The sequence below is a fragment of the Heptranchias perlo genome, chromosome 13, assembly GCF_035084215.1.
Source record: "Heptranchias perlo isolate sHepPer1 chromosome 13, sHepPer1.hap1, whole genome shotgun sequence".
Classification (NCBI taxonomy): Eukaryota; Metazoa; Chordata; class Chondrichthyes; order Hexanchiformes; family Hexanchidae; genus Heptranchias; species Heptranchias perlo.
In genome coordinates, this window is record NC_090337.1 from 17,202,258 (window position 1) to 17,216,081 (window position 13,824).

At 38.0% G+C, this 13,824-nt stretch overlaps 1 protein-coding gene across 4 annotated transcripts in view; it reads left to right on the forward strand.

Annotated features, from left to right (window-relative positions):
* xrn1 (5'-3' exoribonuclease 1) overlaps positions 1–13,824 on the forward strand; it is an 82,054-nt gene that overhangs the window by 49,684 nt on the left and 18,546 nt on the right. For 2 of the 4 annotated variants that reach the window (XM_067995046.1, XM_067995044.1), the window contains exons 29-35: positions 261–393; positions 2,501–2,570; positions 2,945–3,170; positions 4,462–4,593; positions 5,232–5,372; positions 5,816–5,957; positions 13,546–13,643. In XM_067995046.1, coding sequence (XP_067851147.1) covers positions 261–393; positions 2,501–2,570; positions 2,945–3,170; positions 4,462–4,593; positions 5,232–5,372; positions 5,816–5,957; positions 13,546–13,643 — 942 coding nt within the window. Of the gene's footprint in view, positions 1–241; positions 394–2,500; positions 2,571–2,944; positions 3,171–4,461; positions 4,594–5,231; positions 5,373–5,815; positions 5,958–13,545; positions 13,644–13,824 lie in introns of those variants that run through there. The other 2 variants (XM_067995045.1, XR_010965425.1) reach the window with 2 other exon arrangements.

A 13,824-nucleotide genomic window follows, 5' to 3' on the forward strand; every position in this document is an offset into this window, starting at 1 on the left:
TATTGCACCTGGGATAGATTCAGATCATGGTGGATGGCTTAAAATTTAGACTTGTTGACCAAAACAGAAGCTTGTGAAAGCATTGGAATAGAAGAACAAATTTGGAGTCTCACAGAACGAATAGAGCTTTTGGAGCTTTGTTGCATTCCTAAATAAAATGTGCTAAAACTGCTTTTCCTTTTTATAAATTAAATTGCATTTTAAACCCAAGTATTTTCAAGGTTTTTTTTTTCTTTCTAAGTTTTTATTTCCCTACACAGCCTCTGGAGCAGCAACATGGTATAGTCCCAGACAAAGATGCAGAGTACCTTTTATTTGATCGTGTTGTCAATGTGAGGGAGGACTTCTCTGTTCCTGTTGGTCTTCGAGGAACCATCATAGGAATGAAAGGAGGTGAAGTTTTAAAGAGCATAATACTTAGCGAAGATTAACTGCCATGGGTTCAGATGCCAGTATGAACACAATAGATCAGTGTGGTGGTTAAGCTGTTTATGTTTCACATATTGAAACGTGCCCATGGCCAATCAGAAACATCAGCAACAGTGTTCTTTAAGAGCTTTTGTTTGGCTTAGTCTCCTGAGAGCCACTTGAACTTCCCTCACTTCCGTGGTGCCTGAGAACCACGACCTCTGATTCGTCCTTAGTTCTTCTTGTTTTCTGGGGGCATTTGAATTTTGTTAATGAGTTCAGTGCTTGAGGAACCTCCCATTTGGATGTATCTGTTTTTTCCAATCTGGTAAAGGGGAGAACTCAAACCTTGACCTATTGTAACTGGGAATTTCTTATGGCTCTTTAGACTCGTCTGTTCCACTCACTTGTGATCTGTTACAAGTTCAGTTTGGTAAGGCCAGAGACTGCCTTTCTTCACTCTAGCCTGCTTTTGGGAGTCCTGTGTCTCTTGATTGTTGGGACCAAGTACCATTCTAAGACTGATTCTCTTTGTGGAGACTCTGTCTACTGTTACAAATCATTTTGTAACGAGAAATAATCATTTTTATATGCGTTTAAATTTGAAAGTTCACTTTCTAAAAAATTTTTATTTTTAAGTGAAACATTCCTAATTGTATTTAGTGAATGGCTTACGCAAGATACCTGGAGCTTCCTTTTGGCCGAGCTATATGCAGAATCCTTTTGACCCAGCAACTGGGATCATCTCTTTACTATTTATTGTCTGTCTTTTTAAATTTCTCATTCCTTCTTTGTAGTTTCTTTTTTTATTTTCATTATTATGTCTTACCATCTGTCTGTCTTTTGCTGTCTGTGGCCTTAAGTTATCATGACTGGTTTAGTGTGTGTTGCTTCTGTTATAATAGAGAAATAATTCATCCATAAGCATTCTTAACATGGGGTTTCCCTCAGATTAACACACATGTTTCTCCCTATCCTCACTTCTTTCTCTCCATTTTGTTTCCCACATCAAACTGCTGTTCCCAACACCAAATCCCACCCGATGCCAACAGCATTTAAACTTCTGGTAGCTCTTACATGATAGTCAGATTGCTGAAAATGTTGCTTTTCAGCATCCTGCACAAATTTATTCCTCAAATTCTTACCTCCTGGAATTCTCTATGTCTAGTTTCCTTTGCCTTAGCACACTTAGCAACATAAAAAATAGGGGCAGGAGTAGGCCATTCGGCCCTTCGAGTATGCACCGCCATTCAATACGTTCATGGCTGATCCTCTGTCTCAATACAATATTCCCGCTCTCTCTCCATACCCCTTGATGCCTTTTGGCATCTTCCTGTTCTCATTCATGTAGGTGAATGTATAGCTGATATAGTTAGGGACTATGTTTAATTTCTACAATTCCAATCAATTTAATTTTAAAGAATTCTTTTCTTCTCCAGACTAAAACATAGGCAATAATATTCATTTAAAATCCATTTTATTTTGGGAAACAGCTATCCCTTTTCCTGTCAACCATTTTTAGGTAATGCATTGATTTGAATCAGCACTTTTAAAAATAAATAAATAATGGAAGTAGTGCGATTTTAATATTAAAGGTTTGAATCAACCAATCTTTATCAAAATGCCTGATTTCCACCCCTCCCCCCTCCATTTTTGTGCATTGTAAAGGTCAAGAATATATTAACTTCTGTAAGCATTGTCTTGAACAAGTTATATTCAAAATAAGTCTTCTCATTTTTGGACATTTTTTCTTGCTACATTTGAACAAGTTATGAAATAATTTACAGGATCTTTCCAGAAACACACTTATAGTTGCCAGCTCTTTGTTTTCATCTCATATTCTTAGTAATTGGAGAGTTTTTTAAGCTGCACAATCTGTTCTGGAGCCCTCTATTGCCAGTGGGGACATGCTTAGGATAATTAATCATCATTGTAGTACAAAGACTGGAACTGCAAACCATATAGTCTTATTTACTGAATAGTTAAAGTGAAGGCAATCACATCCTTTATTGCTATGTTCTTAATGTACTTGTTGAGGGAATGCCACTGTTCTTTTCAATAATACTTTGAACTTGTCTTCTCCGTTGTGTAGCTGAGAGAGAATCTGATGAATTTTATGAAGTATTATTTGATGAAGAATTTCCAGGTGGACTTATTATAAGGTTTGTATGTACTAACATGGTTGGCTACTTCTCTTTAGGGTAAATACTTGAATTTGCTGTATTTGTGGTACAAATTGATTAGTGCTGCATTTGTGTTTTTTTTAAATGGGTTTCACTAATTGAAAAATGCATTTCTTTAAAAGACAAATTGTGAAAATCAACCTAGATTGCCTTTGTGCTGAATGGAAAGATCATTTAACATGGATTAGTTTTGATTTGTTCTGTTTTTTTATTTATTGGATGTGGGAGATGCTAGCATCACAGCATTTATTGCTGAAGAATATTAGTACTGTAAGAAATTTGCCGGATGTCCCTAAATGTGAATTTTCTTCATTCAAGTTTGACACCACTAATGGTGCTACATTTGCCTTTAGATGCTCTCCTGGCCGGGGTTATAGACTCCCGAAGTGTGCCTTAATCAACCTCAGTCATGGTAGCCGCTTGGAGTTTGGAGGCCAGAAAGCAGCAGCAGCATTATTAAAACCACAGCCGGCATCTATACCTCAACATGCTATGTACTCTTCCTCACAGTCTGGTGCTCAGAAAGTGTCGACAGGAGGCCTGAACCACTCCCCACGCTCCCTATTTGTACCTACACAGGTAAAGTAATTGTTAATGAACTGAATAAACAAAAAGCAAAAAAACTGCAGATGCTGGAAATCTGAAAGAGAATAGAAATTGCTGGCAGCGCTCAAAAGGTCAGGCAGTATCTGTGGAGAGAACCGATGAGTTAACATCTCAAGTGTGGATCCTTCGTCAGAAGGTTTGACGAGCGTTTTGATGAAGGTGCTGCATGCAAAATGTTAATGCCCCTGTTCTCTCGACAAATGCTGCCCGACCTGCTGCGTGCTTCCTGGCCTTTCCGTTTTTGTTAATAATTGAACTGGTTCTCTAGATCTGGTGAGCTTGCTGGTCTTCTCTGAACACATTTTCATTACCATAATAGAAGAAAACTAATTTCGGTGGCTAAGTGATAAGTTGGCATGCTTTGCCACAGATTGTAACAGTCTAGTCTGATCCTAATACAGTAGTTTGTTGAGCTGTAAATCTATCTCTGCTTTTGAAATTAATTGAGAAAATACAGGTCTGTTAATGAAGTAGTCATTTAAAAAAAAATGCAGCTGGAGCACTTTAATGTTCACACATGGCAATGGGACTGGAATCCATTTAAATAGTTTTCCTATATGCTTGGATGTTGAATTTATTAGGCAAATCCAGCATCCATTTGATAGCGACTGCCACCTCTTGTGTGACAGTTTTTTTCCCCACCGATCTTGGGTACTACACAGGACTAGCTGACGAAGCTGCAAATTGGGACAGAAATGCTGTGCACGTAGATGGCTTTATGCTTGTCCAATTGTCACATTTTCCTGATTTTTAAATTTTTTTTTGTGCTTTCTGCAGTCAGCTCCCAGATGGAGAATTGAAGTAATAGGTAGAGAACTACTGGGTTGGGGCTACAGTGGGCCAATGTTTTTTGTTTTTAAAAAAAGGCATAGGTTTTCGGTGTGCTTCCCACATACCTATGTTCTGCTTAGGTATCTGAATTAGTTGGGCCATCAGAGCAAAGAATGAGGTGGGTCTGGGTCAGTTTGGAGTTTGTAGCAATGCAGCCTTGAATTACAGTCGCCATTAATATATCATACACCATTTATGTCATAAGGATCATGTTTTTAAATGTAATTTAGACCTCTGTTATTGTAAACTAGATCCAAGATCCTCATATTGAGAGTTCCCAGTTTTGGGAGTCTCCAACATGAAGCATGGAAATACGACATTATGTTGAATTGGTGTAGAAATACATATTCCAAATTTGGGTGAAGATTTAGTTCATTTTGTCAAAAATAATATTTTTAAGGGGCGTAGTACACCTGTGAATTTTATCATTTAGCAGCTGAATGGAAGACAGCCATATCTCAGGGTGGAAAATCAAGGCAATCAAATCAACCATCAGAAAGCAAATGGCCCTTCTGGCTTTCATCGAAATGATGAGCACCAACGCCAAGGAGGAGCTGGTAAACCGGTAGGCAAGATATTAACTACTTAAACCTGTTATTTGGTAGTGCGTGACTTTTTTAAAAAAAAATTAATGGTGAATTTTGTGCATCTCTTCCTTCACCCCTCTTACATGTGCGCATACAGGAGCAGAAAATGTTCTGCATTTGCCCCAGATAGTGATAATAATTTGATAGTGGAATATTTTTGCCCTCCAGTGTAGCATTCGCTGAAATGTTGACATAAAATTTCCATTTCCCAAATCGGCAGTCCTTGTCTCCCCCTCTGGTGGTTGTAAGAGTACAAGTGAATTGAGTTTTATCGTTCTCCTTCATTTGCCACTGGTGCAAGTCCCTAGCATAAAATAGCCAATGATTTGGTACTTATTGGTGAACTCACTCAAGGCCACAGCGATGGCTATTAAAAATGGGAATGTCACTTTGATGTGGTAGAAGATAACTGACTTTGTTGAGGAAAAGTTCATTTTATTGTGGTTAACCCTATTTACTCATTGAACATTATCAGAAGATTCAATATTCTTATTACAATCGTTCCTTATGTACAGTTGAATATAGAATGGAATTCCAAAATGAACATTAGTTTTTATTTTTCCTTATGGCAAATGATTTACTTCTTGAGCTGAACTATATTGTATTTATATTATAGGGCCAGTTGAAACCTGATGATGAGTTCTCCAATGTATGGCAGTCCTTACAGAGCAATTTTGGAATTTCTCACATCCCCATACAGAACAATTCTCGCACTGCAGATTTAGCCTGCAAACCCTCTTCGGTTTGGCAAGAAAAGGTAAGCATAATTCTAATGTCAATTTCAAATTAGCAATGTTTGGCATACTTCAACTACAGTTCAGTCAATATGCATTTGGAAGAAGTTTAAAACAATGTTAAAGTAAACTGTCCAAGTAACAAACCACTTTCAATGCATTTTTACATGCTAATTAAAGGTTGTTTCATTGTAAAGACTGTGGCACGGTTAATATTTCTGATATCCTGGATTTAAAAAAAAACCTGTAGATTACTTGAAAAAATAAACTCAAGGATAATAAAATCCAATCTATTGGATAGGTTGGAAAATTTTTTGTCACATTAACCACTTTTATGCTGACTGGCAAAAGATCCCTTGCACTGGGTTGCATCTCTGCATGAAGACATGATGTGCATTGAACTGTAGAGTTTTGTTTTGGGCTAAGTATGTATACATTTAATTTTCACTCTTTCCTACCTTTCCAGGCTGCATCTGGGTCAGCATCCGTTTCAGCGTTTCAGTCCCAAAAGCCCAATTCTACAGAAAATAAAATGCAACTATTCAAAACCGCTGGGCAGCAAAAACAGAGATGGATACCATCAGAGCAACTGGCATGTGCCAGGAAAGGTAACCATTGGAAATGCACTACAACTAAAACAAAGTGGTTATGGGTAAATTGTTAGGTGGAATAATTGAATTAAAGCCACTGCCTCGTAAATTCTTTAATGATGCCAGAAATTATTGGTAACTCAATTATTTTGGAAATTAACCATTTCCAATCAGTGCTGATAATGAGATTAAATCTAGCAAATCTTATTGTGCCACTTGCTGTGGTAAATTAAAATGGTTTGTTGCAAATATTCAATTTTTTATTTTGGTACTATTCATGAATAAAGGATAGTAAAGGGACTGATTGCAACGAGGAATAGAATTTGAAATGTCTAGGTCTATACAGACAGTTTCTACTACAGGGATTATTTTCTTCAAGTTGATTAGAAGTGTTAATCCAGTACACAAGTCCACAGTACTGTGGAGACGCACTACATCTGTCCTGGCCCTGTTTGAGTAACCAAGTTTGGGGAAGAAGGTGATTCCAGTGGATGTGTCATACTCTAAGACCTGTGAGGCGGGGGATGGAATTAAATATAGGATTTAACCTCCCACCCTTCACAATGGTTTATGTTTTGAAATTATCTGTCCTCCTTTTGTCATTCAAATTTTAACCAGGTTTTTGCATAACATTTTTTTATTATGTACTTGGTTTCTTACTAAATTGTGCATAGTTCCTGGAAATCAACAAATCTAATATTGGTGAGGGTCTGATAAATCTTTGATTTAACACTGAATATGAGGCACTTGAAGGAAAATCTTCGATTAAGGTGAAATTTCACGAGTAAGCAAAATTTTTAATTCAATGCTTCTTGGATTATTTAAATTTAATGTTTTTAATGACATTGTGCTGGAGGTAGACATTGTATTGAAATAAAGTACACTCGTAAAAGTGAAGAATAGAGAATTGATATGGGCATGATGCTTTCCTGTATTATGTTCGGAACAGGTTTTTTTTTCAAGTATTGTTCAAGATTTGAACAAATTTATTTTATATTTTAATACTATACATTGAAATGAAAAAAAATATTATAATTGTCTCAATCACAAAATGGACCTTTCTGTTCTTGATGAGAAGTCTTTACTAAGGGGTTCAGTGATGAGTCCAGAACTATATCTTGCAAGTCTCCTGATCTGTCCAGGAGTATCTCATCAGCTTGTAGTCAATTTTGACACATTCTCTATTCAAGGTTTGAAACTGACACCATAATGGTTAATAGCCATATGACTTTATTTAACATAAGTAAGCATCATACATTACATTTTTTAAGCTGTTTACAAAGTACAGATGAGAATTATATTACCCCATTGTCCTTTGGATAGAAGCCACGACTTTGTTCCATGTTCCCTCATGCATGTGTACTCATTGTCGTTTACTCGCTAGGTACCTTCTTTTCTGTCCTCTACCCTGAGTTTGAGTAGGGGCTAGCTACTTATAGATGGTTCCCTTATCAGCACTTTCAGGGACCCATCAATCGTTCTTCCTTGATTCTGGAATGTAGTTGCTTAGCGATATGTTCGGACATACAGGTACCCCTATCCATCTCAGTATCATTTCAGTCCATGTTGTACCTGGGAAAGCACAAAAGCCCCATACATACTACAGGTGGCCCCTTGGTGGGCGTCCTTGGACGCACTTCTCTTTCCTTTGATGTGATCGTTAATCTTATCCTGAATTTGCCTTTCATTGGCTACGGACTGATTAGTCTCGTTTACCTAAGCCAACATCTGTCTCAATCAGGTATTGTTAGCTGTTCCCATTAGCAGTGGTGTGGCCGTGGGTAGCAACAGGTGTCCTGGCACACTCATTAGTCTCCTGGCCATGGCCTGATATGGGGACACGCTGGTTGTTGAGTGGGGGAGTCGAACGAATAGCCATGGACACTGGCAGCATATTTGTCCATTGAGTGGGGTGTTCTGCACAGAACTTTTTAAGCATGGTTTTTAGGGTTCGATTACCTCTCCACCACACCGGACAATTGCGGGAGGTGACTCGCATGCAATTTATGTTCGATTCCATAAAAATGTTAACATGAAAGTGGGAGCCCTTGTTTGGGTATTCCCCACCTGCAGAACACCTCACTCAATAAAAGTCGAGTGGCGGTATGAGCTGTGGACCTCAGATTGTTCCAAAAATTCTAATTTTTGGTGCCAAGTGCCCTATCTTTATACTACTCCGCCTTCGAGGTTGCAAATACGTATCTCTGGTCTTATCTCCTAGTCATAAATTATTCCACTCCCATGCTAGCTCTGTGTTAAACAACTTTGGATGTACCGCACCATGTCGCATGATTACCTCATCCTTTTATCTCCTGACTTACAAGCTGCTTTTGTTCACACACACACACAGCAACTTTGTCTCCCCCAGCATTGTCCTCTTGTTAAATACCTAGATTCTATGTGAGATGGGATACTTGACTCTGCTCAGTTTAGACCATATTCTTACATCTCCCTCTCTTTTTGATCCTGAATGAAACCTCGCTGGATCAATTTTCACTTTATCCCGTAACTTTCTTCTCGGGCTTGTCTAAGATCACCTTGAGTTACATGTTATTTCATAAATACGCATAGAAATATACATATTGCTTCTAAGTTTCATTTGGTTACTATCTCAAATTGTGATATTAGACAAAAAATCATAATATGGTACACTGTAGTTTTCTATACAGTATTATCATGAAATCAAAAGATTCTCCAGCTCTTTTACTAATATGCATCTTGTGAATATTTTTCCTCAGTTGTCCCAATTTCATTGTCAAAGGAACCTAATCCTGAATTTTGGAAGTCCAAATTTTGATGTGTCTCTTTATTTTAATTTCAATCCCTCTGGTACCAGTGTTGTTTCATTAATTAGCCAGTTTCTCTCTGGAGCATGTGTCAGTGCTTTGCTTAAAAGGTTTTCCCACTCTCTTGGACCACAATAACCATTTCATGTTGTGCTGTTGTCAAGTAAATGAGCATGTCTGAGACCCGTTCTTCAATGCAACTTCATCATGCATTTCTGCATACTAGTTGCCTCACATGCAACATATAATATTAACTTTCTGCTGGCTAGTTTCTTTTTCCTCATGATATTGATGAATGTGTTTTTCATGGCACACATCATATGTCCAGTAAGATTCAATCCTGTAAAAGCCACTGCTGTGCTTGAAGAGTGGTTCCAATAGCTCACTATGTCTTAGGCCTTTGTATCACGTTCTCCATTCTGGTCTCCGTTTCCAATTAATGGCAATATGCATTTGTATCTTTCATGTCCGCTGTAGCCATTCTTGGGTTTTCAGGTTATCTTATCAAAAGATTGGGGGTTGTCTGGAGGTTTTTGCTTATCTCCCCCTGCATGGCCCCGATGGCTTAGCCATTACCTGAGACGCAGTTTTCTTCATTGTTCAGTATAGGCAAGGATACAACATCTCCATGAGAAAGCTATCAACTTACTATTCTCAACTACACTTCCCTGACTTTCACTAGATTGTACATTTAGACCAGATTGATATCTTTTGCCCAGGTCAGTGACTTTACTGAAATTCCAACTTAGTGGTGTAATTTCTGTTTCTATCTTATATTCTCAATCACTTCATCTCATCCACTTTTACACACCCCATTACATTACCATCTCATCTCCTTCATGAGCCCCGGAGGAACTTTACTGTCCAATACAATATTTACCATCTGGTCCAATATCAATACATTTTTGGTTTATTTTACTTAAATTCTTCTTGGACTGCTTTTCATTTCCCAAAATATCCTGTTACGTTATGCCTGAGTCCATGCCATCATTTTAAAATTATGCTAATTCCAGAGAGCGGGATTGTTGGACTAACAGGACTTGTCAATGTACAATTTTATTTCCTCCCCAAAATACACTCTTCTTTGATACTCATCATTGGATAAGAACCATTTAGACTGGACTCATTTTAAAATATAATTTGCTTATCCCCTTAAACTACAGGTAAATTTTCCCTCGATTGCTTGAACAGCAACTCATATCTATTTCTTATCAATTCCAATTTCTGAAAAAAATTTATGCAGTCTTGGTTTTATAGTAGAGGCAGAAGTGCTTGTAATTACTTCTGGATGTAACTCCCGTATCTCTCCACAACCCACCGCCGCCGCCCCCCACCCCCCCAAAAAAACCCTCAAAGGACAATAAATAACCCTGAATGGGTTAAAGCCGTGCCTTTTGAGAGGCAAAGTGTCAGTCTGAATCGTCACCATGCTGTGATATTGGATGTCTGCAGACAAGGTCTTAAGTTCTTCACTCCACTGGACTATTTCCTGCATCAACACTTCTCCAGCAAAGGTTGCTCTGTAACTTTGTGAAGCCACTTGTATGTTAAAGAACTACTCTTGATGATCCTGCACTATCAACACTTATGTGGTCACGAAAACCATAGTTCCCTGTATAAAAGAAAAGAATAACAGGAAATCCATTGTGGCTCTTCTTGAGAACCCAAGGGGTTAATTTATCAATTCATGATTTTTTTTCTGTCACCATGGGGAAATAGCCACTTAAATTAAGAATCTTAAAAAATCTTGTGTAACTAAATCACTGTGCCGGAAGAACATGGGAAAACCGATCTCCCAAGCTTTTTTTTCTTTCGCTCATTTTAAGGGACAATAAAACTGCTTGAGACAGCAGATGGATATGCTTGGAAGTTCAAGGGGTAGGGAGGAGTCATTCACAATAACAGTTTGTTTAAGCTGTGATATCATTAAAACAAAAATGCTTTAAAGAAGTTCAAATTGATCTTTTTCCAAAAAGTCTTTGTGCTTTTAGAACGGTGATAACTTGCACAAAGATCCTTAATTGAAAATCTGTTAAAACAGCAGAAATCAAAACTATTTCCTTCTATGAAACTATTCTGCAGTACAATCTAACTACTATCAGAGATAGCAGAGATCCTTTAATCATTTTTTTTCTTCATGGTCACTTTGGTTCGATCACCATCAATCACAAGATCAAATGATCAGTTTGCTAACAGCTATCATGGTACACTGTAAAACATGATTAAACACATAGTTACTTCAAAATATCGCAATTTTTTAACATCAATTCATGCTCACCACTACTCAACACTACTTAAACTTCAATTCACTTGACATTTACTTCAAATCATTAAACATTTAAGAAAATGCCAACTTTTATGTGATAATCTCACCAACCAGAGTTTGAGGCGCTCACTTTTTTTATTATAAGAACCAGACTTTTACGTGACCATAATAGAAGTCTGGTTTTCATAATTTTAATAGGTTAGTTAACCTCAATAACTCCAATTTTAATTCAGCAATATCAGAACAGATAGAAAAGACAGAACAGATAAATTTATCAATATAGCATGTTCTTACTAAAACCCTATAAATTACATAATTTTTCATTTTGTTCTTTTCTCAGGCGTGCCTTTCCAAAAACTGAGAATACTGGAAATAACTGCTTTCGTAGCCAAACCAAAAATCTTTGTTACATTACAAAAGGAGAAAAACACAAAGGCATTAAAAAAGGCTAGCCTGCAACAGTGAAAAGAAAGCACTCACAATGAGGACAGGCTTTTTAAAGAGACAGTACACTAAAAACAAAAGAACACATTCTGTAGCTTGTGATTCTCTCCCTTTCTCCTTGATTCCATCATAAAAACCCATTCTGTATTGACTCAAAGTCTCAAGCTCACAGTCTGTGTCCTCACCCAAGCCTAGTGTGGTGAAGGTCCCTCCATCTTTCTTTTTGTTCTTTCTTCCTCATCTTTCAACCTACCCGTCTGAATTTCAACTTTCTCTCAACCTCCCTAACTTCTGTGGCTGAAACAAGACTCCTTCTCCCTTACCAGTTACTTCATCTTAGTCTCCACCTCATACAAAGTCTGACAGATTTGAATTAATACAGTATAAGTTCCTATGTTCTCCTCGTCCTCCTGCACAATCTTACCCTCGGTTACTTGACTTTGAATCCATTTTGTCGCCTTTTGACACGAGTCCCCTTCAGGACTGGTCAAAAAGGACACTAAATCTGTTACACATAATTTCTCAAATTTCTTATCTCTGGCTCTCAACATGGGTTGAGCCAGCCATTCCTGTGACACTAAAGTGTTAATGAACAGTCGCTATACTACCGGTAGGTTGCAACGTCCTACGCTCACCGACTGTTTCCTTCCTTAATTGGGTGATATTGGTCCACGTCAGTCCTAGGATCTCACTTACACCAACAGTTATTGTTTCAGTCTCCTGGCTGGTGCTCTCCAATTTGTAATCAATTTTGATACTCCTTCAGTGTTTCAGACTGACACCATAATGGTTAATAGCCATATGACTTTATTTAGCACAAGTAAGAATTAATACCTTACAATATTTAAGCAGTATAACAGTTGAGAATTATATTACCCCGTTGTCCTTTGGGTAGAAGCTGCGACTTTGTTCCACTTTCCCTCGTGCACGTATTCTCGTTCTCGTCTACCCACCAGGTACCTTCTTTTCTGTCCTTTGCCCTGAGTTTGAGGAGGGCTAGCTACTCATAGATGGTTCCATTATCAGCATTTTCAGGGGCCCATCAATCATTCTTCCTTGATTCTGGAATGTAGTTGCTTAGCGATGTGTTCGGACATACAGGCCCATCCTTTGTTCCATTGTTTTTGCCTTAGATAGCATGGTTGTGTGTTTTTAACCACGAGTATTACTGCACTAAGGCTGGTTCCTGTTGTTTCTCAACCATAATCCTGTTAAGTTTAACCATTTTGAATTCCTCATACATTTGTGTGAAAACTATATTTCCTTACAAGCTGTCATCAATTTCCAGCTCCCAGTGTTTGAGAAACTCCTGATTTCCTGACTACCATTCCATTATGTTGTCTAGAGCAAACTAAGGTGACCTGCGATTCTTCCAGGTGACTTCTAAAGTTATATCATAGGCAGCTTATGATTGAAGTTTCAAATACCAATGGACACAAGTTAAAAATTACTTTAACTTCTGGGCTACTGGAGCCTATTCCACTTTGCCAGCTTTTCCTGTTTCCATTTCTACCTGCCTTATCCCCTCGGTTATTCACACGTTCTCGAGAGTGTCACCACAGCAGGGAAACAGGATATGTGGTGACCTCCTGCACTGCAGGAACTGTAAACAGGAATGCCACCGGACAATGGACTGTAAGCAGATTAAATGGTGCAACCTATGCCGTGAGGCAAGCCATCTCTACAGGGCCTGCCCAAAATGCAACTTCTCCTTTGCATAGTGTCTCTTAAATGTCCTTTAATTTCTCTCATTATGCTTCCTATTGTCAATCATGTTCTGTTTTTCCATTTAATCATTTTACAAGTCATTCTACTTCTTTGTGTGTTTTCCCCATCTCCTTCCCTTTATTATTAAATGCTGTTCATCTGGTTTTTTTTCCCCATTCTGATGAAGGTTCTACACTTGGAACATTAACTTATCTGTTCTCTCTGCAGATGCTGATTGACCTGTTGAGTATTTCCAGAATGTTGTATTTCTTATGTTTAGCTGTTCAATTCTTAATATCACAACATTCATTGCAAATAAACTGGCTCCTGTTGTCTGTGTGCCAGAATGCTGTGTGTAGTTTGTATTTCTGAAAATTAAAACTCATTATTTTGCATTTTCTAGCAAAAGAGGACAACTCTGAAAGTTTCACGGCAAGAACTCGGGGGCTTGAAAACTCTGGCCAATCACAGCTGTCAGTTTCCAAACTGCAAAGTAAACAGGTATATCTGTATTTTAGAATTCTGATGTGGGATTTTGATATCCTGAAGTCAGGATGTAACACACATACATTCCAGCATTTTGAAGACCAAAATCTGACGGGATAGGCACTGTACATTAGACGAGTTGATCGTCGGTGCAACCTGGTGTCAACTTTTTTTTTGTTAAATTTAGCAAAAGGAG